This window comes from Tachyglossus aculeatus, chromosome 5, assembly GCF_015852505.1.
Source record: "Tachyglossus aculeatus isolate mTacAcu1 chromosome 5, mTacAcu1.pri, whole genome shotgun sequence".
NCBI classification, from domain to species: Eukaryota; Metazoa; Chordata; class Mammalia; order Monotremata; family Tachyglossidae; genus Tachyglossus; species Tachyglossus aculeatus.
In genome coordinates this window covers 8080376-8099369 of record NC_052070.1, presented here as the reverse complement: position 1 = coordinate 8099369, position 18994 = coordinate 8080376, and the positions used below count along the sequence as shown (strand labels likewise).

The window sequence follows — 18994 nt, the reverse complement described above, 5'->3', positions numbered from 1 at the left end:
CGCCGGGTGCGCTGTGAGAGTGCGGGGCTGCGCGGGCCGCCGGTGCGACCATGGGTCCCGGGGCCGCTCCGCTTCCGGTCCTGTTTCCGGTCTCGTTTCCGGTCCCGTTTCCGGTCTCGTTTCCGGTCCTGCTTCCGGTTCTGCTTCCGCTGCTCTGCGGCCTGCAGAGGGGCGCCGCCCGGGAACTGCCCGCCCCGCCCCACAAAATCGGTAATCCGCAGCATCAGCATCACCAGCCTATTTAATAAGCGCTTGCTAATAATAATAATAATAATAATAATAATAATAATAATGATGGCATCTGCTAAGCGCTTACTATGTGCAAAGCACTGTTCTAAGCGCTGGGGGGATACAGTGTACTCAAGTTGTCCCTCAATGGGCTTACAGTCTAGAGAAGCAGCGTGGCTCAGTGGAAAGAGCCCGGGCTTTGGAGTCAGAGGTCCTGGGTTCGAATCCCGGCTCCGCCACATGTCTGCTGTGTGACTTTGGGCAGGTCACTTAACTTCTCTGAGCCTCAGTTACCTCATCTGTAAAATGGGGATTGACTGTGAGCCCCCCGTGGGACAACTTAATCACCTTGTAACCTCCCCAGCGCTTAGAACAGTGCTTGGCACATAGTAAGCGGTTAACAAATGCCATTAAAAGAAAAAGAAAGTTGTCCCCCGTGGGGCTCACAGTCTTCATCCCCGTTTTTACAGATGAGGGAACTGAGGCTCAGAGAAGTGAAGTGACTTGCCCAAGGTCACACAGCAGACTTGTGGAGGAGTCGGGATTCGAACCCACGACCTCTGACTCCAAAGCCCGGGCTCTTTCCACTGAGCCACGCTGCTTCTCTAGGTGCCAAACACTGTTCTAAGCGCTGGGGGAGAAACAAAGTCATCAGGGTGCCCCCACCGTGGGGCACTCAGTCTTCATCCCTTCTAGACTGTGAGCCCACTGTTGGGTCGGGACCGTCTCTAGATGTTGCCAACTTGGACTTCCCAAGCGCTTAGTACAGTGCTCTGCACACAGTAAGCGCCCAATAAATACGACTGATTGATTGATTGATCCCCATTTGACAGATGAGGTCACTGAGGCCCAGAGAAGAATACTGTCAACTTGTACTTCCCAAGCGCTTAGTCCAGTGGTCTGCACACAGTAAGCGCTCGATAAATACAATTCAGTGAATGAATACTGATGATGGTATTTATTAAGAATGATGCCATATGTTAACAATAATAATAATAATAATAATGGCATTTGTTAAGCGCTTACTATGTGGAAAGCTCTATTCTAAGCACTGGGGAGGATACCAGGTGATCAGGTTGCCCCACGGGGGGCTCACAGTCTTAATCCCCATTTTACAGATGAGATAACTGAGACCCAGAATAACAATAATAATAATAATGATGGCATTTGTTAAGCACTTACTATGTGCAAAGCACTGTTCTAAGCGCTGGGGAGGATACAAGGTGATCAGGTCCCACGGGGGGCTCATAGTCTTAATCCCTGTTTTACAGACGAGATAACTGAGGCCCAGAGAAGTTAAGTGACTTGCCCAAGGTCACACAGCTGACAATTGGCAGAGCCGGGATTTGAACCCATGACCCCTGACTCCCAAGCCCGGGCTCTTTCCACTGAGCCACTCTGCTTCTCGTGCTTACTATGTGCCAAGCACTGTTCTAAGCACAGGGGAGCATACAGGGTGATCAGGATGTCCCACATGGGGCTCACAGTCTTCATCCCCATTTGACAGATGAGGTCACCGAGGCCCAGAGAAGAAGAATAATGATGGTATTTGTTAAGCGCTGACTAGGCGCCGACCACTGTGCTAAGCGCTGGGGTAGAAGCAAGGTGATCAGGTTGTCCCACGTGGGGCTCACAATCTTCATCCCATTTTACAGATGAGGAAACCGAGGCCCAGAGAAGTGAAGTGGCTTGCCCAAAGTCACACAGCTGACAAGTGGCGGAGGTGGGATTAGAACCCATCACCTCTGGTTTCCAAGCCCGGGCTCTTGCCGCTAAGCCTCGCTGCTAATAGTAATGATGGTATTTGTTAAGCGCCGACTAGGTGCCAAGCACTGTTCCAAGCGCTGGGGTAGATACAAGGTAATTAGGTTGTCCCACGTGGGGCTCACAGTCTTCATCCCCATTGGACAGATGAGGGAACTGGGGCTCAGAGAAGTGAAGTGCCTTGTACAAGGTCACACAGCAGACATTGTTGGGTAGAGACTGTCTCTGTATGTTGCCGATTTGTACTTAGTCAAATACTCTGCACACAGTAAGCGCTCAATAAATATGATTGAATGAATGAATGAAAGTGGCGGAGCCGGGATTAGAACCCACAACCTCTGACTCCCAAACCCGTGCCCTTTCCACTAAGCCAAGCTGCTTCTCACAGTAGGAACCCGCACAGAGGCAGAAATGTCTCTCCCATTAATAATAATAAATAATAATAATAAGCGCTTAGTACAGTGCTCTGCACACAGTAAGCGCTCAATAAATATTATTAATTGAAATAATAATAATGGTAACTTGTTAAGCGCTGACAGGCACTGTTCTAACCCTGGGGGAGATAGAAGGTAGGCAGTTTGGACCCATTTTCTGTCCCACGTGGGGCTCGCGATCTTCATCCCCATTTGACAGATGAGGGAACTCTGGGGCAGATGAGGCCCAGAGAAGTGAAATGACTTGTCCAAGGTCACCAGACGACATGTGGCGGAGCTGGGATTAGAACCCAGGACCTTTTGACTCTCAGGCCCCCCCTCACCCGGCAAGCTCCTTAACTTCTCTGGGCCCTCTTCCCCACTGAAAATGATAAAGCTCAGAAAAGCAAAGGCGTCCTATATGCTCCCGGTTTTATAAACGAGCCCCCTAATGGAAAACTGGAACGAATCAATCAATCAATCAGTCGTATTTATTGAGCGCTTCCTGTGTGCAGAGCACTGTACTAAGCGCTTGGGAAGAAGGGTGATGGGGGGAAAACCGAGGCTCACTCTTTATGGTATTTAGGTGCTTACTTTGTGCCTGGCACTGTGGTAAGTGTTGGGGTAGATTCAGGACAGTCAGGTCTGTGACAGTCCCTGCCCTCCATAAGGCCAACGGTCTTAATCCCCATTTTACAAATGAGGAAACTGAGGTCCGGAGAAGTGAAGTGACTCGCCCAGGGTCACTCAGCAGATGCGTGGCGGAGCTGGGATAGAGCCCCGTGACCTTCTGACTCATCATCATCATCATCAGTCGTATTTATTGAGCGCTTACTGTGTGCAGAGCACTGTACTAAGTGCTTGGGAAGTACAAGTCGGCAACATCTAGAGACAGTCCCTACCCAACAGTGGGCTCACAGTCTAAAAGGGGGAGACAGAGAACAAAACCAAACATACTAACAAAATAAAATAAATAGAATAGATATGTACAAGTAAAATAAATAAATAAATACAGTAATAAATATGTACAAACATATATACATATATACTCCTATGCCCAGGCTCTCGCCACTAGGCCACACTGCTTCTCGGCCTTCCGGGGACCCAAGATGTTGATTTTTGAGATTGCCTTTGGCATCGGACTGTGAGCCCCACGTGGGATGGGGACTGTGTCCCACCCAATTTGCTCATATCCACCCTGGCGCTTAGTACAGTACCTAGGACATAGGAAGCGCTTAACAGATACCAGAATTTATTCTCTCCCAACGGTTGGGCAAAGGGAGAGTTTGGCTCCTTGAGCGGTAGAACTCATTGTGGGCAGGGAACGCATATTTATTTGTATCGATGCCTGTCTCCCCTCTAGACTGTGACTTCATTGTGGGCAGGGATCATCACCGTTTATCATTGTAGTGTACTGTCCCAAGCGCTTAGTACAGTGCTCTGCACACAGTATGTGCTTAATCCAATCCAGTGAATCTGTTGTATTGTACTCTGTCAAGAGTGTAGCCCAGTCCTGTGCACACGTTGATTCTTTCATTCAATCATATTTTCTGAGCATTTACTGTGTGCAGAGTACCGTGCTAATCAATCAATCAATCGTATTTATTGAGCGCTTACTGTGTGCAGAGCACTGTACTAAGCGCTTGGAAAGTCCAATTTGGAAACAGATAGAGACCATCCCTACCCAACGAGGGGCTCACATTCTAGAAGGGGGAGACAGACAACAAAACAAGTAGACAGGCATCAGTAGCATCAGAATAAATAGAATTACAGGTATATGCACATCATTGATAAAATAAATAGACTAATAAATATGTATAAATAGAGACAAGTGCCATGGGCAGAGGGAGGGAGTGGGGGTGATGGGGAGGGGAGGACAGTCTGGGAAGGCCTCCTGGAGGAGGTGAGCCTTCAGTAGGGCTCTGTAGGGGGGGAAGAGAGCTAGTTTGATGGATGTGAGGAGGGAGGGCGTTCCAGGCCAGAGGTGGGATGCGGGCCGGGGGTCCACACAGTAAGCACCCCATAAATAACGCTGGTTCTGGAGAGGGAGGGGACTCTCCCTGGCCATGGGGCGGACCTTGACATCTTCCCGCCTTGAGTTGATCGATCGATCGATTGGCAGCGGTGATCGGGGCAGGCATCGGAGGCACTTCGGCGGCGTACTACCTCCGACAGAAGTTCGGCCAGGACGTGCAGATCGATGTGTTCGAGAAGGGAGACGTGGGGGGCCGCCTGGCGACCCTAACGATGGAGGGGCAGGAGTACGAGGCTGGGGGCTCCGTCATCCACCCCCTCAACCTGCACATGAAGCGCTTCGTCAAAGAACTAGGTGGGTCACTTCGGTCCCGGGGTCCGCCTTCCCCCACTAAGCCCTCCTTTCCTCTCCTCCCCGTCCCTTCTGCTTCGCCCCGACTGGCTCCCTTTCTTCATCCCCCACTCCCGGACCCACACCGCTCAAGTCCACCTCCGTCATTTATTTCTTTCTGTTTTTTTTTAATGGCATTTATTAAGCACTTACTCTGTGCAAAGCACTGTTCTTAGCGCTGGAGAGGTTACAAGGTGATCAGGTTGTCCCTTGGGGGGGCACACAATCTTAATCCCCATTTTACAGATGAGGGAACTGAGGCACAGAGAAGTTAAGTGACTTGCCCAAAGTCATGGAGGTGGGATTTGAACCCATGACCTCTGACTCCAAAGGCTGTTTTCTTTCCATTGAGCCACGCTGCTTCTCTATTGATATCCGACTCCCCCTCTAGACTGTCAGCTCAGTGTGGGCAGGGAATGTGTCTACTATATTGTTGCACTGCCTTCTCCCAAGCACTTTAGTACAGTGCTCTGTACTCAGTAAGCGCTCAGTGAATACGACTGACTGACATTTCTGGACTGCTGGAGAAAAGGGAAGGTCCGGCTTCTTCAAAATCTCCTTTTTCTCCAAGAAACAACAATCAAAATAGCTCTGGTTCTCCCTTAGGGAAAGAGGTTTGGTCTCAGCGACGCGCTCCCTTTATTCATTCCCCCCCCGCCCAGCCCCACAGCGCTCATCAATCAATCAATCAATCAATCAATCGTATTTATTGAGCGCTTACTGTGTGCAGAGCACTGTACTAAGTGCTTGGGAAGTACAAGTTGGCAACATATAGAGACGGTCCCTACCCAGCAGTGGGCTCACAGTCTGGAAGGGGGAGACAGAGAACAAAACCAAGCATATTAACAAAATAAAATAAATAGAATAGATATATGTACAAGTAAAATAAATAAATAGAGTAATAAATATGTACAAACATATATACATATATACAGGTGTCCATAGTTGTCATTTATGTATTTCTATTCATGTCTGCACCCCCTCTAGACTGTCAGCTCCTCGTGGGCAGGGAACGCGTCTGTTCTTTTGTTCTGTCGGACTCTCCCAAGGACTTTAGTAGAGTGCTCTGCCCACAGTATGCTCTCAGTGAATACAGTTGACTGACTGCTGACATTTCTGGTCTGCTGAAGGAAAGTGAAGCTCCAAAATCTCCTTTTTCCCTCAAAAACACCAATCAAAATATAATAATAATAATAATCTTGGTATTAAGCGCTTACTATGTGCCAAGAACTGTTCTACGCGTTGGGGTCGATACAAGGTAATCAGGTTGTCCCGCATGGGGCTCACAGTCTTAATCCCCATTTTCCAAATGAGGTAACTGAGGCACAGAGAAGTTAAGCGACTTGTCCAAAGTCACCCAGCTGATAAGTGGCAGAGCCAGGATTCGAACCCAGGACCTCTGACTCCTAAGCCCGTGCTCTTTCCACTGAGCCACGCTGCTTCTCAAAATATCCCTCATTCTCCCTTAAGGGAACAGATGCGGTCTTAGCGACCTCTCAGGAGTCACTCACTGCTTTCTGGGAGAAGAGAAGCGGACTCTTGTCTTTGGTTTGTGTCAGAGAGAATTGTTTATTTTTATCTTCTAGGGAACCCTGATCTGTTAGAGTTTCAAAGATTGGCTTTTTGTCAAGAGCTCTTTCCAACTCCTTCCTTCTAGAAAACGGCCCATCTCCAACGTGCTATCCTGTGGGGCTGTTTAATTAGGAGACATTCTTTCGATAACTGGACCTTTCCTGGTAAAACTCATTGGCTACGTTCTGCTTTCTAGGAGCGTAAACAGGAAATAACCCAACTCTGAGCCTGGATTAGTAGATCAGAATTAGCGGAGTCGGCCTCTCTCTTCCATCCCTTGATGGGAACCATGTTTCTGTTTTCAGTCGGTGGTATTTATTGAGCACTTACCATGAGCACTGGATGAAGTGGCTTGGGAGAATCCAATGCAACAGAATTTAGCGGACACGTCACCTGCCCATCACTTGATTGGAACCGTGTTTCTGTTTTCAGGGCAGGGTATTTATTTTCTGAGCGCCTAGGATGTGCAGAGCCCTGGACTAAGCGGTTGGAAGAGTCTTATCTCCCCCCGCCCCCCCCGCCCCAAACCCTGTCCTCCCGCTGACTTTCCCGTCACTGTAGCCGGCCCCACCATCCTTCCTGTCTCACAAGCCTGTAACCTTCTGTTTTCAGTCGATGGTATTTATTGAGCACTTACCATGAGCAGAGCACTGGATGAAGTGGCTTGGGAGAATCCACTACAACAGAATTTAGCGGACACGTCACCTGCCCATCACTTGATTGGAACCATGTTTCTGTTTTCAGGGCAGGGTATTTATTTTCTGAGCGCCTAGGATGTGCAGAGCCCTGGACTAAGTGGTTGGAAGAGTCTTATCGTCCCCCCACCCAAACCTTGTCCTCCCACTGACTTTCCCCTCACTGTAGCCGGCCCCACCATCCTTCCTGTCTCACAAGCCCAGAACCTTGGCATCTTCCTTGACTCCTCTCTCTCATTCCACCCACATATTGAAGCCATCAGTAAATCTTGTCAGTTTTACCTTCACAACATGATTAAAGTCCGCCCCTTTCCATCCAGACTGTTACCCCATGAATGCAAGCACATCTCTTCACCCGCCTTGATCAGCCTCCTGGCTGACCTCCCTGCCTCCTGTCTCTCCCCACTTCTGTCCACACTTCACTCTGCTGCCCGGATCATTTTTCTATAATAAATGTTCAGTTCACATTTCCCCGCTCCTCAAGACCCTCCAGGGGTTGCCCATCCACCTCCATATCAAACAAAAACTCGTCAGCTTTAGAGCCGTCCATCCCCTCCGCCCCTCCTACCTCACCTTGCCACTCTCCTCCTCCAACCCAGCCCGCCCACTCCGCTCCTCTAACGCCAATCTTCTTACCGTGTCTCGAACTCGTCTCTCTCGCCGCCAACCTCTCACCCACATTCTGCCTCTGGCCTGGAACATCCTCCCTCCTCATATCAGACAAAGCCTTAATAATAATAATGATGGTATTTACGAAGCGCCTACTATATGTAAGGCACTGTACTTGAGTGCTGGGCCGAATACGAGCAAATCAGTTTGGTTTTGTTCTCTGTCTCCCCCTTTTAAACTGTGAGCCCACTGTTGGGTAGGGACCGTCTCTAGATGTTGCCAACTTGGACTTCCCAAGCGCTTAGTCCAGTGCTCTGCACACAGTAAGCGCTCAATAAATATGATTGATTGATTGATTGACCTGGGTTCTAATCCCCACTCCCCCACATGTCTGATGTGTGGCCTCGGGCAAGTTCATTTAGTCGTATTTTTTCGGTCGTATTTATTGAGCGCTTACTGTGTGCAGGGCAAGTCACTTCTCTGGGCCTCAGTTACCTCATCTGTAAAATGGGGATTGAGACCGTGAGCCCCACGCAGGACAGGGACTGTGTCCAGCTCCCTCCTTCCTCTCCCCCTCCCCCCCCCTTCTTACCTCCTTCCCCTCCCCACAGCACCTTTATACATGTATATATGTTTGTACGGATTTATTACTCTATTTATCTTATTTGTATATATTTTATGTTTATGTTGCCAACATAAACATATTTATGTTGCCAACTTGTACTTCCCAAGCGCTTAGTACAGTGCTCTGCACACAGTAAGCGCTCAATAAATACGATTGATTGATTGATTGACCCAGCCCCTGTCCCACGTGGGGCTCACAGTCTCCATCCCCATTTTACAGACGAGGTCACTGAGGCCCAGAGGAGTGAAGTGACTTGCTCAAGGTCCACAGCAGACTAGTGGCAGAGTCAGGATTAGAACCCACGACCTTCCGACTCCAAGGCCCGGGCTCCGTCCCCTACGCCGTGCTGCTTCTCTTGAAGTCAGGCCGCGGAGCGGAGACCGTGAGCCCGTTGTTGGGTAGGGACCGTCTCTTTCTGTTGCCAAATTGTACTTCCCAAGCGCTTAGTCCAGTGCTCTGCACACGGTAAGCGCTCAATAAATATGATTGAATGAACGAAGGAAGGAAAAACAGAGCTGGGGACGGTGAGAGGATGGGACAGCGTCACCAGCGCGGCTCAGTGGAAAGAGCCCGGGCTTTGGAGTCAGAGGTCATGGGTTCGAATCCCGGCTCCGTCTCCCTCTCCACCCCCCTGCCTTACCTCCTTCCCTTCCCCACAGCACCTGTATATATGTATATATGTTTGTACATATTTATTACTCTATTTATTTTACTTGTACATATCTATCCTATTTATTTTATTTTGTTAGTACGTTTGGTTTTGTTCTCTGTCTCCCCGTTTTAGACTGTGAGCCCACTGTTGGGTAGGGACTGTCTCTATACGTTGCCAATTTGTACTTCCCAAGCGCTTAGTCCAGTGCTCTGCACATAGTAAGCGCTCAATAAATACAATTGATGATGATGATGACGAGCGTGGCTCAGTGGAAAGAGTCCGGGCTTTGGAGTCAGAGGTCATGGGTTCGAATCCCGGCTCCGCCACATGTCTGCTGTGTGACCTTGGGCAAGTCACTTCACTTCTCCGAGCCTCAGTTCCCTCATCTGTAAAATGGGGATGAAGACTGTGAGCCCCACGTGGGACAACCCGATCACTTTGCATCCCCCCAAGTGCTTAGAACAGTGCTTTGCACATAGTAAGCGCTTAACAAATGCCATCATCATTATTATTATTATTATTATTAGTAGTAGTATTATTATTATGTCACTTCACTGGGCCTCAGTTACCTCATCTGTAAAATGGGGATGAAGACTGTGAGCCCCACGTGGGACAACCTGATCACCTTGTATCCCCCCCAAGCGCTTAGAACAGTGCTTTGCACATAGTAAGCGCTTAACAAATGCCAACATTATTATTATTATTATTATTATTCCCTTTCTCCTAGGTCTCTCGGTGAGCCCGGGAGCCGGCGGCCTCGTGGGGATTTACAACGGGGAGACGTTCGTGTTTGAGGAGAGCAGCTGGTACATCGTCACCGTGGTGAAGATCCTGTGGCAGTACGGACTCCAGTTTCTCCGCATGCACATGTGGGTCGAGGACATCCTAGACAAGTTCATGAGGTAACTCCCCCCCTTCCCACCCTCCTCCGAAGAAAGGAGCCCGGAGTCCTGAGCTGGAGTCCCAGCGCCGGGAGGGGGATTCGAGGCAGACTTGGTTGGGCCCCAGTTATCAATCAGACGTATTTATTGAGCGCTTCCTGTGTGCAGAGCGCTGTACTAAGCGCTTGATGGCTCAGTGACCGTCAGTGACCAAGTGACCCGGTTGGCTCAGTGGCAGGAGCCCGGGCTTGGGAGTCGGAGGTCGTGGGTTCTCATCCCAGCTCCGCCCCTTATCATCATCATCATCATCATCAATCGTATTTATTGAGCGCTTACTATGTGCAGAGCACTGGACTAAGCGCTTGGGAAGTACAAATTGGCAACATATAGAGACAGTTGTGTGATTTTGGGCAAGCCACTTCAGTTCTCTGGGCCTCAGTAACCTCATCTGGAAAGTGGGGATTGAGACTGTAAGCCCCATGTGGGACAACCTGACCATCATCATCATCAGTCGTATTTATTGAGCACTTACTATGTGCAGAGCACTGTACTAAGCGCTTGGGAAGTACAAATTGGCAACATATAGAGACAGCTGTGTGATTTTGGGCAAGCCACTTCTGTTCTCTGGGCCTCAGTAACCTCACCTGGAAAATGGGGATTGAGACTGTAAGCCCCATGTGGGACAACCTGATCATCATCATCATCAATCGTATTTATTGAGCACTTACTATGTGCAGAGCACTGTACTAAGCGCTTGGGAAGTACAAATTGGCAACATATAGAGACAGCTGTGTGATTTTGGGCAAGCCACTTCAGTTCTCTGGGCCTCAGTAACCTCATCTGGAAAATGGGGATTGAGACTGTAAGCCCCATGTGGGACAACCTGATCATCATCAATCGTATTTATTGAGCACTTACTATGTGCAGAGCACTGTACTAAGCGCTTGGGAAGTACAAATTGGCAACATATAGAGACGGTCCCTACCCAACAGTGGGCTCACAGTCTAAAAGGGGGAGACAGAGAACAAAACCAAACATACTAACAAAATAAAATAAATAGAATAGATATGTACAAATAAAATAAATAAATAAATAGAGTAATAAATATGTACAAACATATAGATTACCTTGTATCTACCGTAGCACTTAGAACAGCGCTTGGCACATAATAAGCACTTAACAAAGGCCGTTATTGTTATTGGAGAAGCAGCGTGGGTTAGTGGAAAGGGCATGGGCTCATTCATTCATTCATTGTCGTATTTATTGAGCGCTCGGGGGTCAGAGGTCGTGGGTTCTAATCCCATCTCTGCCACTTGTCTGCTGTGTGACTTTGGGCAAGTCACTTGACTTCTCTGTGTCTCAGTTACTCCATCTGTAAAATGGGGATTAGGACTGTGAGCCCCACCTGGGACAGTCTCATTACTTTGTATCTCCCCCAGCACTTAGAGCCACGCGTGGCACATAGTAAGCGCTTAACAAATACCATCATTATTATCGGACTGTGAGCCCGTTGTTGGGTAGGGATTGGCTCTATGGCCGAATTGTACTTTCCAGGTGCTTAGTACAGTGCTCTGCACACAGTAAGCGCTCAATAAATATAACTGAATGAATGAATTTGGAAAACGGGAGCGATTTTCAGCTGGGCCGGGGGTGGGGTTTGAAGTTTGCAATGAAGCGGCGTGGCGTAGTGGAAAGAGCCCAGGCTGAGGAGGCAGAGGTCAGGGGTTCTAATCCCACCTCCGCCATTTAATAATAATAATAATAATGGAATTTATTAAGCACTTACTATGTGCAAAGCACTGTTCTAAGCGCTGGGGAGGTTACAAAACAATCAGGTTGTCCCCACGGTGGGGCTCACAGTCTTAGTCCCCGTTTTCCAGATGAGGTCACTGAGGCCCAGAGAAGTGAAGTGACTTGCCGATTTGTCAGCTCTGTGACCTTGGGCAAGTCACTTTACTTCTCTGGGCTTCAGTGACCTCATCTGGAAAATGGGGATGGAGACTGTGAGCCCCACGTGGGTCAACTTGATCACTTTGTAACCTCCCCAGCGCTTAGAACAGTGCTTTGCACCTAGTAAGCGCTTGACAAATGCCATCATTATTATTTGGGGAACGGAGGGAAAAGTCCCTCCTCCCCCTCCCAATCCCCCCACCCCTACCTCCTTCCCCTCCCCACAGCACCTGTATATATGTTTGGACAGATTTATTACTCTATTTATTTTACTTGTACATATTTACTATTCATTTTATTTTGTTAATATGTTTTGTTTTGTTGTCTGTTTCCCCCTTCTAGACTGTGAGCCCGCTGTTGGGTAGGGACCGTCTCTAAATGTTGCCAACTTGTGCTTAGTCCAGTGCTGTGCACACAGTAAGCGCTCAGTAAATACGATTGATTGATTTATTCTATTTATTTTACTTTGTCACTATGTTTTGCTTTGTCATCTGTCTCCCCCTTCTAGCCCGCGAGCCCGCTGTTGGGTCGGGACCGTCTCTAGGTGTTGCCAACTTGTACTTCCCAAGCGCTTAGTCCAGTGCTCTGCACACAGTAAGCGCTCAATCATCAATCGTATTTATTGAGCGCTTACTGGGTGCAGAGCACTGTGTGCTCTGCACAAAGTAAGCGCTCAATAGATACGATTGATTGATTACATATCCACCTTTATATGGACAGAGAATGTGATATACCTACCCCCATTGCTTAACACATAGTAAGTGCATAAGAATAATAATAGTGTGGACCTAGTGTTGGGATAATTATATATCCACCTATATATGGACAGAGAATGTGATATACCTTCTCCGTGCCTCAGTTACCTCATCTGTAAAATGGGGATTGGGACTGTGAGCCCCCCCCCCATGGGACATCTTGGTAACCTTGTGACCTCTCCAGTGCTTGGAACAGTGCTTTGCACATAGTAAGCGCTTAACAAATGCCATTATTATTATTATTATTATCTTTTAGACTGTGAGCCCACCGTTGGGTAGGGACCGTCTCTATATGTCGCCAACTTGGACTTCCCAAGCGCTTCGTCCAGTGCTCTGCACACAGTAAGCGCTCAATAAATACGATTGATGATGATGATACTAAGCGCTTGAGCACAATAAATACGATCGATCGATCGTACCCTTACCAGGCCCGCGTGTAAACGTTCGGCAGCGTGGAAGGTGCGCCCTGACGGTGCGCTGCGGGTAGGAGGTACTGTACTGAGCGCTCTCGTCCCCCTCTCCCCGCCGTTGTCGCCCACAGGGTGTACCGGTACCAAGCCCACGACTACGCGTTCAGCAGCGTGGAGGGCCTCCTGCACGCCCTGGGAGGGGACGAGTTCACCCGCCTGTTGAACGGCACGGTCCTGGAAGCCCTGCAGAAGGCCGGCTTCTCGCACAAATACCTCCACGACATCGTCACGCCCGCCATGAGGGTCAACTACGGGCAGAGCGCCAACGTCAACGGCTTCGTGGGTAAGGCCCGCCCCATGCCCTAACGTTTACTGAGCACTTATCGCGTGCAGAGCACTGTACTGAGCTCCGGGGAGAGGACGAGACAACCATAGATAGAAGCATCCCCTGCCCACAGTGAGTCTAGATGGGGAGACAGATGGGAACAGAAATAGATAAATGACGGAGACGGACACCACGTGGTGCGGGGCTCGGAGCTGGGATCATCATCAATCGTATTTATTGAGCGCTTGCTACGTGCAGAGCACCGTACTAAGCGCTTGGGAAGTACAAATTGGCAACATATAGAGACAGTCCCTAAATGAACCGAAGGAGCAAGTCAGGGTGACGCAGAAGCGGGGGGGAGATGAGGAAAAGTGGGGCTTCGTCAGGGAAGGCCTCTGGGAGGAGATGGGCCCTCAGGCTTTGAGGCAGGGAGAACTTTTCAGGAGTATTTATTGAGCACTTCCCGTGTGCAGAGCATCATCATCAGTCGTATTTATTGAGCGCTTACTGTGTGCAGAGCACTGTACTAAGCGCATGGGAAGTACAAATTGGCAACATATAGAGACAGTCCCTACCCAACAGTGGGCTCACAGTCTAAAAGACTGTTTCAACCTCTTTGGGAGAGTCCAACACGACAGTAAACCGACCCATTTCCTGCCCACAGCGAGAGGGTGAGACGGACGTTAATAGAAGGAAATACCCCAACGCCCTAGAGTCGGTCAGTCAGTCATTTTGAGCAGGCGGAGCGCCGTACCAAGCGGTTGGGAAGGTGCAATAGAACGGTAAAGAGCCCCCGTTCCGTTCCCTGATGGAGTCTTCGGCGTCAGGCGCGGTGTCCCTGGCCGGGGCGGAGTCGGGGCTGTGGTCGGTGGAAGGCGGCAACAAGCTGGTGTGCTCGGGCCTGCTGTCGGCGTCCGGCGCGCGCCTCCTGGCCGGCGCCGTCACCGCCATCGAACGGAAGGCGGGGAGCGGCCCCGACGGTGAGCGGCCCCCGGGCCGGGCGGCGGGCCGGAGGGCGGGGTCCCGCGGCCGGGGGTGGCCCGCTTTCCCGCTCACACCACCATTTGGGATTTGGGGAGGACAGACGGACTGCTAATCTCCTCACCGTTAAGCCTCGTTCTCGCCTGTCCCGCCATCGACCCCCGGCCCACGTCCTCCCCCGGGCCTGGAATGCCCCCAATCCCTCTGCCCATCCGCCAAGCTCGCTCTCTTCCTCCCTTCAAGGCCCTACTGAGAGCTCACCTCCTCCAGGAGGCCTTCCCAGAATGAGCCCCTTCCTTCCTCTCCCCCGCATCCCCCTCTCTATCCCCCTCATCTTACCTCCTTCCCTTCCCCACAGCACCTGTATAGATGTTTGTACATATTTATTACTCTATTTATTTTACTTGTACATATCTATTCTATTTATTTTATTTTGTTAGTATGTTTGGTTTTGTTCTCTGTCTCCCCCTTTTAGACTGTGAGCCCACTGCTGGGTAGGGGCCGTCTCTATATGTTGCCAGCTTGTACTTCCCAAGCGCTTAGTACAGTGCTCTGCACACAGTAAGCGCTCAATAAATACGATTGATGATGATGATGATGACTCCTCATCAGCTCTTTGAGAAGGCCCTCAATTCATTCAATCAATCAATCGTATTTATTGAGCGCTTACTGTGTGCAGAGCACTGGACTAAGCGCTTGGGAAGTACAAATTGGCAACATATAGAGACAGTCCCTCCCCAACAGCGGGCTCACAGTCTAAATTCATTCGTTGAGAATTCATTCGTTCATTCATCGAGAGGCAGCGCCGCTCATCATCAGCAATCGTATTTATTGAGCGCTTACTATGTGCAGAGCACTGTACTAAGCGCTTGAAGCACTCAGCGGGAAGAGCCCGGGCTTGGGAGTCAGAGGTCGTGGGTTCTAATCCCGGCTCCGCCACTTGGCAGCTGGGTGACTTTGGGCAATGCACATCGCTTCTCTGTGCCTCAGTTTACCTCATCTGGAAAATGGGGATTAAGATTGGGAGCCCCACATGGGACAACCTGATTACCTTGTATCTACCCCAATGCCATCATTATTATTATTATTATTATTATTATTATTATTATTATTATTATTATTACCCCAGCACTTAGAACAGTCCTTGGCACATAGTAAGTGCTTAACAAATACCATTATTATTATTGTTATTGTCGTATTTATTGAGGGCTTATCGTGTGCAGAGCACTGAATTAAGCACCTGGGAGAGGACAGTAGACCACGAAGCAGATACGTTCCCTGCCCACGACAAGCTGACAGTCTAGAGGGAGGGGAGACGGGCGTTAATAGAAAGCACTAAATGACAGATATGTCCGTAATAATAACTGTGGTATTTGTTTAGCGCTTACAGTGTGCCAGGCACTGTACTAAGCGCCGGGGTGGATACAAGCTAATCAGATTGGACACAGTCCCTGTCCCACATGGGGCTCCCGGTCTCAATCCCCATTTTACAGTTGAGGGAACTCAGGACCAGAAAAGTGAAGTGACTTGCCCAGAGTCACACAGCTGACAAGGGGCTAGAGTGGAGATTAGAACTCAGGACCTGCTGACTCCCAGGGTCGGGCTGTAGCCGCCAGGCCACGCTGCTTCTCTGCGGGATTAGGCTGTCAGATGGGAGGGAACGACATTCCCGAATTCTCCGAGCCAGAGCCGGCTGGAAAGCGAGGCGTTTCTGGAGTTCCCTTCTCAGTGCAACCGGGAGGCCGGCGGGGGCCAGTGTAGTGCTGGGAAGCAGCACGGTCTAGTAAATAATAACAATAATAATAATAATGGCATTTATTAAGCGCTTACTATGTGCAAAGCACTGTTCTAAGCACTGGGGAGGCGATAAGGTTGTCCCACGGGGGGCTCACAGTCTTCATCCCCCTTCTAGACTGTGAGCCCGCTGTTGGGTAAGGACCGTCTCTATATGTTGCAAACTTGTACTTCCCAAGCGCTTAGTACAGCGATCTGCACACAGTAAGCGCTCAATAAATACAATCGAATGAATGAATGAATCCCCATTTTACAGATGAGGGAACTGAGGCCCAGAGAAGTGACCTGCCCGAAGTCACCCAGCTGACAATTGGCGGAGCAGGGATTTGAACCCATGACCTCTGACTCCAAAGCCCGGGCTCTTTCCACTGAGCCACGCTGCTTCTCTAGAGCCTGGACCTCAGAGTCAGAAGGACCTGGGTTCTAATCCCGCTCCGCCACTCGCCCGCCGTGTGACCTCAAGTCCCTGCACCGTGGGGATTGAGACCGTGAGCCCCACGTGGGACAGGGACCGTTTCCGACCTGATTAGCTCAGATCTCCCCTGGGGCCTAGCACAGCGCTTGACATGTAGTAAGTGCTTAACAAATACCATTGTTATTATTAATTCATTCACTCAGTCATGTTTATGGAGCACTTACTGTGGGAAGAGCGCTGTAATAATAATAATGATGGCATTTATTAAGTGCCCACCGTCCTAAGCGCTGGGGAGGGGATACAATGTGATCAAGTTGTCCCACGTGGGGTTCACGGTCTTAATCCCCATTTTCACAGATGAGGGAACTGAGGCTCAGAGAAGTTAAGTGACTTTCCCAAGGTCACACAGCAGACTCGTGGTGGAGCTGGGATTCGAACCCAGGACCTCTGACTCCAAAGCCCATGCTCTTGCCACTGAGCCACGCTGCTTCTCTGTAGTAAGCGCTTGGGAGACAACGCCAATTATTATTCCGCCCCGGGCTGTAGGATCAGGCTCTCGGGTGGGAGGGGACGCCATCCCTCAATTCTCCGAGCCGGAGGTGGCCGGAAAGCGGATCTGACGACCGCGCCCGGGCCCTCTCCCTCCGTCTCCTCACAGGACAGGCGCTCCCCTCGTACCGAGTGGCCTACGAGACGGCGGGCGGGCCGGCCTCCGACCTCTACGGCCTGGTCGTAGTGGCCGCCCCCCTCAACCGCCGCATGGCCAACATCACCTTCGTCAACTTCTCGCCCCCCGTCCCGGAGTTCCACAAATACTACCACCAGACGGTGACCACCCTGGTCCGCGGCCGCCTCAACGCCTCCCTCTTCGGCCGCACGGCCCCCGGCCCCTTCCCCCTCACGGAGATCCTGACCACGGACGGGCCCGACCTGTTCATCAACAGCGTCGGGGCGGTGACCCCCGTGACGGGGAAGCGGGGGGCGGCCCCGGCCGAGGCCCCCTCGGCGGTGTGGAAGGTCTTTTCCCAAGAGCCTCTGAGCGAGGAGCAGATGAACCTGCTGTTCGCGTCGTACGACGCCGTGCGGGAGCGGAGGTGGCTGGCCTACCCTCACTACCGGCCCCCGGAGAAGTGCCCGCCCGTCATCCTCCACGACCGGCTGTACTATCTCAGCGGCATCGAGTGGGCGGCCAGCGCCATGGAGATGAGCGCCATCGCCGCCCACAACGCGGCCCTCTTGGCCTACCACCGTTGGTACGGCAACGCGGAGATGATCGACCAAGAGGGGCTCTACGAGAAACTCAGAACGGAGCTTTAAAGCCCCCCGGCGCCTCACACCGCTTCTCCCTCTCTCCCCTCTTCCTCTCCCTCCCCACCCCCGGCGTCGAGTGGGGCGTCCCCCCACTCCCGCCATCGAACGGAGCTCAGGGATATCCGTGTCGGACCGAAGGCCGGCTTGGTTTTGATTTTAAAAGTCATCGATCGGGGGCCGTTTGAACCGGGACACCCTCCTCCCGGGGACCTGACCCGGACCTCGGTCTCCTGGCCGACACCTGAAAGACGGAGGCCGGGCCCTCGGCTCACATCCGGTTGCCAGAGCTCGGAGGTCTGCGTGCTCGGCCCATAGTAAGCGCTTAAATACCATAATTATTATTACAGAAACGAGGGCAGGCTTCCCCTTTTCATTTGGGACACGAAGAAGCCCTCTTGCAAGGTCCCATAATTTCTAATTCCGCCTTTCTTTATCACGGATAATCGCGTGCTCTTTCAGGGTCGAGCCCCGGGGCTTTGCTGGGTAATCACGCTCCTAAAATAAGTGGCAAGGCCCCAGCCGGGGAGAGAGTTCAAGGGAGATAAAGGACGAACAGTAGACAAGTTAACCGAGTGGAAGACACGGATCCTGTGATTCCTCGCAGCTACTCCGCTGATCATTTTTGTTGCCGGACTTGCTGGGGTTTGAGTTGGGCCACCTGCGACGGGGGCACAGGACTCCCTCTCCCCACCTACCTCGTTGGGCTGATCCGAGCGAGCGGGAACTTCAGTTCCCAGCAGCCGGAAGATGCTCGCTAAATTCCTTACTACTTGCCAAGTATCGCCGGCGAAAGAAAACCGAGAAGCAGTATGGCCTAGTGGCTTCTAATTCCGGCTCCTCCGCTGTGCCACCTGGGGCAAGGCGCTTGGCTTGTCTGGGCTTCAGTTCCCTCTTCCGTAAAACGTCCCGCCGACACCTCAAACGGGACGCGGCCCAAACGGGACCCTGCGTCTTCCCACCCAAACCCTGTCCACCCCAACCTTCCCATCCTGCCTCACAAGCCCGTAACCTTGGCCTTATCCTTGACACCCCCCCCACATTCAACCCCCATATTCAGTCCGTCACCAAATCCTGGGGGTCCTACCTTCACGGCCTCACTAAAATCCGCCCCCTCCCCTCCATCCAAACTGCTACCACGTTAATCCAAGCGTTTATCCCATTCCTGCTTAGATGACTGTATCAGCCTCCCCGCCTCTCCCCACCCCAGTCCACACTTCACTCTGCCGCCCGGGTCATTTCTCAACAAAAG

General features: G+C 51.0%; 1 protein-coding gene across 1 annotated transcript; it reads left to right on the top strand.

Annotated features, from left to right (window-relative positions):
- PCYOX1 (prenylcysteine oxidase 1) lies at positions 1–18771 on the top strand. Its single transcript, XM_038747395.1, has 6 exons — positions 1–210; positions 4528–4734; positions 9651–9825; positions 13051–13262; positions 14072–14224; positions 17093–18771. Exons 1-6 carry the CDS (start codon positions 51–53, stop codon positions 17749–17751), a joined length of 1566 nt encoding a protein of 521 aa, XP_038603323.1. The 5' UTR covers positions 1–50; the 3' UTR covers positions 17752–18771.
- The last annotated feature ends 223 nt before the right edge of the window (positions 18772–18994 follow it).

What these genes read in the sequence shown, in the direction of transcription:
- PCYOX1 (XM_038747395.1), top strand. Translation starts at nt 51, where the DNA reads ATGGGTCCCGGGGCCGCTCCGCTTCCGGTCCTGTTTCCGGTCTCGTTT. An exon ending in GCGCTTCGTCAAAGAACTAG is followed by an intron (nt 4,735 to 9,650) that starts GTGGGTCACTTC and finishes CCTTTCTCCTAG; the next exon opens with GTCTCTCGGTGAGCCCGGGA. An exon ending in ATCCTAGACAAGTTCATGAG is followed by an intron (nt 9,826 to 13,050) that starts GTAACTCCCCCC and finishes TGTCGCCCACAG; the next exon opens with GGTGTACCGGTACCAAGCCC.